The 9220-nt window shown below is 38.9% G+C and overlaps 1 protein-coding gene across 2 annotated transcripts; it reads right to left on the minus strand.

Annotated features, from left to right (window-relative positions):
• Window positions 1–872: 872 nt before the first annotated feature.
• rnf126 (ring finger protein 126) lies at window positions 873–8557 on the minus strand. 2 transcript variants are annotated; one of them, XM_030082441.1, is made up of 9 exons: window positions 8451–8557; window positions 5984–6042; window positions 4580–4640; window positions 3787–4019; window positions 3588–3656; window positions 3429–3498; window positions 3223–3316; window positions 2962–3077; window positions 873–2847 (listed from the first exon to the last, which is right to left on the minus strand). In XM_030082441.1, exons 1-9 carry the CDS (start codon window positions 8523–8525, stop codon window positions 2704–2706), a joined length of 921 nt encoding a protein of 306 aa, XP_029938301.1. In that variant the 5' UTR covers window positions 8526–8557; the 3' UTR covers window positions 873–2703. The 2 variants fall into 2 exon arrangements, with proteins under 2 accessions (XP_029938301.1, XP_029938300.1); XM_030082440.1 differs by having other exon boundaries at window positions 3787–4022.
• Between the last annotated feature and the right edge of the window lie 663 nt (window positions 8558–9220).

Below are 9220 nucleotides of genomic sequence, written 5' to 3' on the forward strand. Positions count from 1 at the left end.
AACTATGTGTATTGGCAGGATACATCCCCCAGACCGGTCACCAGTCCTTCACAGGACAAATGACACCTAGGGGCAATATAGGGTCACCAATTAACCTCACATGCATAATTCTGGACCACACACACAGGGTGAGTATGTATACTATATACAAGAAAGCCCTGCCAGTATTTGAACCCCCAACACTCTCAATGTGAGGTGAGAGCACTCTGTATTTTGATTTGGTTTAAAGAGCCAAACAGCTTGGCAAGGCTTAAACATGTTTCATTAAAAAAAAAAAAAAGTTTAGAACATTACAGGACTGCTTATTTGCATTACTGAAAACAAGACTGATTTGATAAATCAGGTCCAGAGTTGGGAATCATTTGTTGTTTCCATTGTACACCCTAGAGTCCAAATGTAAGAAATCAGTGTGCAGTGCAGCAGGGAGTACTTCCTTTCCCAGATACTGTTCGAATACAAGACAATAATTATGAAAAAAATACATAAAATCCAAGTATCAATGCAAAACATACATATAAAACCAGAAAACACAGATCACCCATCAAAAAGCATTTTGGTGTAAACAGTTCTTCAAAAATGCAGCGCATGGTTCTGATCGTGCAAGACAGTGGAGGAGTGATTAGTAGGCTTGACTCATAGCAAGAATGTCCCAGGTTTAAATCAGAGGGCCTTTCTGTCCAATGTGTGCATGAATTTTCTCGAGGTACTCCAGTTTGGTCCCACAGTCCTAAAAAAAAGAAAAATAAAGTCTTCAGTCTTGATGACTCTAAATTTCTGTAGGTGCCTTGTGATTGCAAAATTGGCATAGAAGATGGAAAGATTACTATTTCTGAATAATCTAATGAAGAATCAGCTGCAGACTTCAGCAAAAATCCAGTAACTAGGATATTTATCATGACATATCACTTTTCCCAACATAAAAATAGTAAAGGGGCTTGAGCATTTCTAATTTGAATATGGGCGAATGCAGAGCACATTGTGGGCAGGTCGAAAGACGATCACAGGGAAAATGAACACAAGCGGAGAACTACATGCTGCTCGGGTGAAACATTTGAAATAAAAAGACACATTATTGCACATTCTGGTTGACAAGTTTGTTCACCATGTTAACAGACAAGACACTGTAAGGAAATGTGTGCATCAACACCAATTACCAAAATCATTTTAATTATTTTAATACCTGCAACAACGGTCCTATATTTAGCATTTAAGGACAATCACATGAAATCACTTCATATAAACATATCTCAGAAAAGTTGTCTCACCTAAAAATTTTAAGTAGGAATTAGATTTAGGACCCAGCAACTACAGAACAGAAATTATCTTTATTAAAGATTAGCATTCCAATGTAGTATGCTAGGTTGTCAAATTTTGCTTTTCTAAAACTAAATGCTGCTTTCATCATAACTGTTTGTACTCTAAAATTTTCCACTGACCATTTTCCCAAATGAGAACTTTTGAATTGTAACAAAGAATAATTGAATGGTATATCAGTGCTATACCTTAGCACAAGCTATAAGAAACTATAAAGCTTGAAGCAACATCCTTAAAAATCTCAAGCTTCAAAGTATGCAGTCAAAAGGCATAACCACTTGCAACATCATCCACAATGCAAAGACAAAATTGAACATGAATCAACATATTGTGGAGTCATACCCATGGCCTTAAGTCAGAGGTGTTCAGCCAAGCCAGAATTGTGTCCTAACAATACTTTTGGATTAAAGGACTTTGAACACAAACCCCTGAGGAGAACAGAACAATGTGGAGGAAATACACCCATATGGCTAAACAAAAGAAGGAAGCAGAATTTATTGGCTTATTGATAACATTTTGCAGGCAAGCGCACCGGTTAAGGATTCAACACAGACTGTTTATTATAGGCATGCCTTTGGACTTGGCTTTACTTTGAAAGTACAAAATGGTCTCAAAACCTGTATTATGCATGGAAAACATCCAAAGGTACTTGCTAATGGGGTCATTGTTCTGTAGTTGCTGCTTGGTAGTTGCAATGACCTGCCTGACTTGATGAAAGGAATACAATAATTTAGACCAGAAAGCACAGACAACCCAATAGTCATCTGTGTGTTTTAACAGTTTCAATATACTACTGCATTTATAATCACAGAAGTGGCATTGTACTGGATTTTTAATTCTTCGCTTTCAATTCATATTTAAGCATGGATCAAATGTAACAAAAAAAGACTTTGTTTCAATGGTTTTTCCACCGATGATCGCAGTAGGTCACCATGGGCAGTCTTTCAGTCCAGTCCTATTACAGTCTGTAACTGTTCACCTTTAAGAGGAAATTAAAATGAAAATGACTTGCATGAGAATATTAGCACCCACAAAACTTTATTTTCAGCACATTGTACATAATCATGAAGTTAATCAAATTTAAGTGGCAACATCAAATTCCAAGAAGATGAAGTTGCTTGAAGTTTTAACGCTTCTCCATATCGTTCTCGAAGGAAACTGCACTTCAGGCCTCAGCCCTTCCTTTGCTCACATTCCCAATGAAGGTGGGAAAAACAAAATTCAGTCGTGAGTGCTCCTGGATAGGTGGATTGAGACTACTGCCATAAGGCAGCCAGAGAATGGAGGTCTCAGCTCTGAAGTGCAAAAGTCAAAAGTCAAAAAAAAAATTCTCTCAAAAGGATAAATGTTCTATGAGTTATCAGTGGCGTTCTCATTGCTGGTCGAAGTTCAGGGCTGGGGTGTAGAAGAGGAGGAAGAAGAGGAAGAGGATGAGGAGGGAGAAGAGGTAAAGTTCATCCCTGATAGTTCTGGAGGATTCGTTGCTGTGTTTTGTCCACTCAAGCTTTTCCTGCACACTGGACAGGTGTCATGCTGCAAGAACAAAGTGACAGATTTATTTTTCTGTGGTTTTTACTCGAAAACAAAAATAAACACCAAAAACAGCACCATAGTAAAAGAGAGCATTAAAAAAGTAACGTGAAGTACCTGTTCCAACCAGGGGACTATACACTCATTGTGGAACATGTGATTGCATGGGAGCTGCCGCACATTTTCTCCAACAATATAATCTTCTTTACACACTGGGCATTCCAGTCCTGAAGCTGAAAAACAACATGTCAATGAGTTTAAGGACCTTGCCAAATATGCCCTAAACATCAGATAACAGTGGGTAAACAATTTCTTGTGTATCATAGGAAATCAGCCACTGAAATCAACAATACCAAAAGTGATTACTTTCTCACTTACCAACATGATCGTCCGTAATTTGTACTGTTGGAAGACTTTTTATTTTATCCCTGTCAGCAGGTGGAGGTCCCGTGTTCTCAAACTGGTTCAGTAACTAAACAGAACAGAATAGTTTTAGGTAGTGAATTAAAACATATGTAAATACAATGCACTCATGTAAATAATTTTAAAAATGTTATTGTACTAAATGTGTGTGGGGAAGTTACCTGCGTTATAATAGCATCTAGTCCGTTAGCCCCCCAAGCATAGTCCATAGGATTTGAGTGAAGAACACCCCTTTAAAAAAAAAGATTGAGACATTAGTATATTCAAGTTCAACATTAATTGGCACTTTATTGGAATTTATTTCCATTACACAGACTTACCAAGGTCCAACACCAATATTTGGCATTGCAGTGGGGGCAATTATTCCATTCATTACCTGCTGTATGATTCTAGGAAAAGATAACATGGTAAATATATGACACTTTTGTAGGAGATGACAACAGATTTACAAATGGAGCCACAGGAAACTGTGACAAATCACAGGAAGTAAAAAATTGAGTCACAGGCCACGATGCATACCCCTCCAAGGTGGGAACTCCCTCATGTCGTCCGACTTGTCTTGAACTGTGACGACTTCTCAATTGCCTGGCACTGTATCGCTGTCGCGACGCCAGGTCCCTCTCCCGGCGGTTTTCAGCTTCTTGGTTGTCTTCTGCTCCCAGTGTGGCCCCAACGTCAAAAGTGTCATCAAAAACACCCAGTGTAAATGGCACATAGCCCGTGGGGAATGCATACCAGTGTGGGTCTGCAGTGTGCTAGACAAATAGATAAAAAAAATTAAAAAAAAACATCTCAAAGTTCCAGTAGTCAAGAAGTCAGTCAACTTTGCTGCAGTCTCTCAGCTACTTACAGTCATTACAGTACACCTAGAAGCATAAAGAGTGCTGTTGCCTACCAGTTCAAATATCAACTCTCTGGAAATGTCACAGAATGCCAGGTGACACAAAATGTCCTTATTAATAACAGGCAATAAAATCATAACAGCCCTTCATTAGTTTCAGTCACAAATGTTTTCAGAGAAAGAGCAAAGCTCACTACTTTAAAATACTGTTTCTGGACTGACCAAAGTTGAAACATATTAGTTTAGGATTAGAAAGATGCAGACTACAGCTCTAACCCTGCAAAAGAAGAAGTGAAAAACCCAGAGACAACTTCTATTTTCAAACAGCAGATCGCACAAATGTCAATGGAAGCTGATTTGAGAAATGCTAAGTCTGTTGTGCAACAGTGAGCATAGGAAAGTCAGAATGGAGCAGAATAAAGAGTGGTTATGTGATAGAGATAGAGTTTGAGTAAAGAACGTGTTAAAAACCTCAAATGGTTGTTGGTTCGAGGGTCCACTGGAGATGGTAGGCATGGAGCCATAGTCAGCACTAAACGGGAGGACAAATATTTGACAATGTTATGTGTGAGAATGGTTTAAAAAAAAAAGAGAGAGAGAGAAGACGAAGCCATTTTCCTTTTCAGGTGTCATATCAAAATCTGTGCTCATTTATTATGCCGCTTTCAAAATATGTGTACTATGTGTACTCTGCTAGTTGAGGTGCTGGCTATAGACTGTTCTGAAGTTACAGTGTTATTATATTGACTGAAAGTACAACTTTGAGCTGACAAATAACCCTTCAATCATCAGCAATTAGACCCTGTTTACACAAAAATGTTTTGCTGGAAACTACATTGTTAGTTCCAAAGAAGTTACACATGCAGACAGCAGCAAGGTTTACATGACCATACACACATCGAATACTGTACCAAGCCAGTAACTGGAAACACATCAAATGGTATTATGAACAGTTTGAAAAGGTACTGTTGTCAAACAGTACAAACAATATGAAATTCAAATTATTTTTGTTGATCGATATGCACACACTGAAAAAATTAAGTGTAACGGTGTGCAACTTATGTTTGTCCCATTTAGACAGAAGCTTTTGCGAAAATGTAGCCTTGTTAAAGCAGTTTTCACAAACTGCCGTTTTCAAAAACTGGCAGCTTTGTTGTGTGCAACACACCTCAAAAACAAGCAAAGTTTACAAATTTCATGTAAACTGGGCCTTCATGTCTAATGTTGAAACTACTCCTGTAAAGCTCTGTTTGCACGGGATAAGAACAACCCTGGGACCTCTGGTGATTCGTAATAATTACGGAGGACGCATTTTTGGTTCAGAATTATGATGCATATAAATTAAAAACAATCCGTCCCTTGAAAATATAATATTTAGACTCCTAATGTAGAGTGTCTGGATCTTTTTGAGCTTCCCCAGCTGTTGATCTACTCTTTTAGATTTAAAGTAAAATGAAAATACGCATGCACCCGCACAAAATTCCCCCCAACCTACCCGACGACCATAATGTCTGTAAATTCAAGTAAAACAGAGTTCGCCTGTCCTGTGCAAATGCACTGAAAGAAACACAGACATGTGGGAGTAATTCACAAATTACCAGAGGTCCTTAGGTAATACTTGTCATGTGTGAATAGGGCTTAAGACGACTCCAAAAGATGGGATTCTGCATCATTCAGATGATGGAAACAAAATGAACTCAACTACTGCACGGTAATGAGTGAATGGAATGAAATATAGGCCAAAATGAAGCGAAACACTTGAAAACAATCTAGCACGGAAAACCTATGCTTTATGAAACTGCACCACTTCAAGTCAAATACAGCAGAAATAAATCCTGTTTCATGAAGTATTGACAATATACACTTTTTACACACCTTCTGTCTTCCAACAGTTCCTCAATAAACCCAGAATCACATCTTGGACATGTATATTCCTGTAAAGAAACAAACAATAACAGGTTCCAAATTGTAGCAATTAAAAAGTGACTCTGAGGGAAATATAGACCCATTGTTAACTATAACAAGAATTTCTGTGAAAGTTAAGGACCACACTGTATCACAATATTTAAATTACATCAACCCAATGGTATCCAAAGTATTATTTGAGCCTCAGGATCTTCAGTGGGAACACTGCAGCGATAAAAATCTGTCGATAAGGATGAGTTTTCCAAGCATGAATATCCATTGTTATATTGAGGGGAAAAAAAATCATAAAAACAAAAAAAATTATGGCTACAACTATCATTGGCTATATGCAGGCACATGCTGAGAGGTGAATTTATTTATTGGGATGAACTACAACTAAAATGATTTTCAGCGCAAGACAAAAGAGGCCAGAAGGATCTACAAAAAGCACACCAAGTGTCAAGCTAGAAGCTTCTAACTTAGCACAAAAGAAGTTACGCAGTTTTCATCTTTGAGTCCCAACAGCCATCAATAAACATATCTTATATTGTGACAAACATTACAAAGGGCAGAAAAACAAAATTACTACTAAGCATCAAAAAAGCTGGTGTGGCAAAATAAACTCTTGTACATAAAAAAAGCCTTTTCCATGGAGTGGAATAGTGGCATGAGGTCAAATGTACCCACAACAGACTTTCATATCCTTAATCCAAGGGTATCCAAACTCAGTCCTGCTGGGCCAATGTCCTGCACGTTTTAGCTTTCTCCCAGCTGCAGCATACCTGATCGCAATGAGGGACTCCTTAGTGGGCTTCCCTACATGCTTTAGGAGGACATCAACATGAGATTGAGGAAAATGAAGACATGCAGAAGGGAGCACTTGCGGATCAGAGATGGACACCCCTGCCTTAATCTACCCAACAACCTGCCACACACTCTGCAGCAGTGTTTTTCAATTCTGGTTCTCAGCACGCCCCCCCCCCCCCCCCCCATCCATCATGTTTTAGATGTTTGCCTCCAACACATTCTGTAGAGCTGAATGATGAGGTATTCATTAGAATCAGGTGTGCTGAAAGAAGAAAACGGCTAAAACATGTTGGACAATAGGGGCCTGAGGACTGGAATTGAGAAGCACTGCTTTCCAGCAACCCTTGCAATCTACACTATTTAAATTAAAGGAATAGTGAAGGTTATTTCGGGCACTTGCAAAGGGATTGTGAAGGGGAAAAAAAGAAAATGAAACCTAACAAACCAGAGATACACGTTTTGCTGCTAAAAAGTGTCCATACAAACCATAGGAGTTATGGAGGCTATTAATAAAAGAGAAAAGGGTGGAACACTATTTACTCCAATAACATGTTTCAGATCCAAAAATCCACCCATAAAACCTTTTAATCCAAATTATTTGGATGCACATCGACCAGTACAAGTCAAATTAAACTGACATGATGTGCCATTCCTTATCTGAACCCTTCATTTATAAAACGTGACAACTCAAGATCACCAGAATCCAATATATAGAGCAGGGGCAGGCAACTCCGGGCCTCGAGTCCTGCATGTTTCAGCTCTCTCTCTGCTTCAGCACACCTCAACCTGATGTTGATGTCTTCGTCAAGCTCGTAAAGAAGCCCAATAAAAATTTGCCTCTCCCTGATTTAACATTTTTTTTTTATTGTGCGCTGATGATGGTTCGAGATGTATTTTGTAACACTGGTCAAAAATAAGCTGATATTGACAGCTTATCAGCAAAATGCGGAGGAACAGGGAATTGAGGTGTGACGCTGACTACAGGCCATTACCAGTAACCTACAGAAAGTGACGGTTGATCTTCTGCATTGTAATGAGCACAGTTACTGTTCTGTGACAGATCATTCTAGCCCGACTGGAATCCCACCTATGTGGCCAACTGAACAAAAAAACAAGGAAAAGCTCGGGGAGGCTTTGTTGTCACCGGGTCATTCAACCAAGTCATTAATATTCGGAGGAAAATAAATAAATAAATCCACGTGCGTGATAGCGGCAGTTGACTTAGAAGAGCAACGGGTTTTGTTGACACGCAGCACAAAAGTCATAAAGTAAAGGATTTTTCGTTTTTTTCGCGTTGTTTGTAGTTACCAAAGCTAACGGTAGTTAGGCTAACACGCCTCCGATAAAATAATCATCGCATGATTGTGCCTGATGTTGGTGCCACTCGTGTTAAGTGTGGCAGCGGTGTGGCTGTCGTTAATAACTACGCAGTTGATATACGTGTGCCGACAAACGCTTGATTCAGATAACAATCTTACAGGCGTGCGTTAGCAAGATAAACGTAGGAGTCAGCTAACTCTGTTAGCATGCTAAGTGTTATACCGCGGCCACAATGATATCTACTGGCACAGCAAGAGCGTTTTCATCACCACAGCTGTCATATTCTGTGGCCTCTGTCTGTGGTACTTACGGGAAGCCTTGGTCTAATCTCTGCTGAACATCTATGACAGAAAAACCGGCTGGACCATGGTGGTGCTTCTGCCATCCTTAGCCACTCAAGCTAGAGGAGGAAGAACTACGGAACACCGCAAGGACATTGTTAAATACTGAAACATACGAGTGACGTTCAGTATGACGTCACGAACTTTTAAATATTATATATTCACTGTTTCCCAATATTACTACCAGTACTACCACTACCATTAACATTACTATTTATTTATTTCTGATTTTCATATCTTAGTGCCTCTGCAGGGGCTCTATTTATTTATTTTACAATTATAATTTTAATTTTATTTAGAACTTTTAAAGCACATACAGTATATGCCTGGCTACATTAACTACTCTGAAGCCTCACATAATCAGACAGGGCCTTTCTGGTCTTCTCAAGGGATTCCAAAAAGTCAGGTGTGTTGCCACTGGGTAGACATGGAGGATGGTAGCCCTCTGGGACCAGCAATGATTATCCCTTGAAAACTGAAGAAAACTGTGACCCTTTTATCAGGCCCACACACATCTTTGGAACAACCTGCCTGTGGAAATAAGTCAGGCTGAATCTTTTCTCAAAAAGTTATAACCTCATAATCCCATCTTAAATTTTAGTTTTTGTTTTTAATTCTTTTCTGTCCAAGCATATCATTATCATCATTATTATGTTGTTGTTGTTGTTGTTGTTGTTGTTGTTGTTGTTGTTGTTGTTGTTGTTGTTGTTGTTGTTATTGTTGTTGTTGTTGGGCCTCA

This window comes from Salarias fasciatus, chromosome 23, assembly GCF_902148845.1.
Source record: "Salarias fasciatus chromosome 23, fSalaFa1.1, whole genome shotgun sequence".
NCBI lineage: Eukaryota > Metazoa > Chordata > Actinopteri > Blenniiformes > Blenniidae > Salarias > Salarias fasciatus.

Coding starts and splice junctions, on each gene's coding strand:
- rnf126 (XM_030082440.1), bottom strand. CDS start 8,525: ATGGCAGAAGCACCACCATGGTCCAGCCGGTTTTTCTGTCATAGATGT. Junction 4,641..5,983: donor GAACTGTTGGAAGACAGAAG/GTGTGTAAAAAG, acceptor CCTCCCGTTTAG/TGCTGACTATGGCTCCATGC. Junction 3,078..3,222: donor AATTACGGACGATCATGTTG/GTAAGTGAGAAA, acceptor GTTGTTTTTCAG/CTTCAGGACTGGAATGCCCA.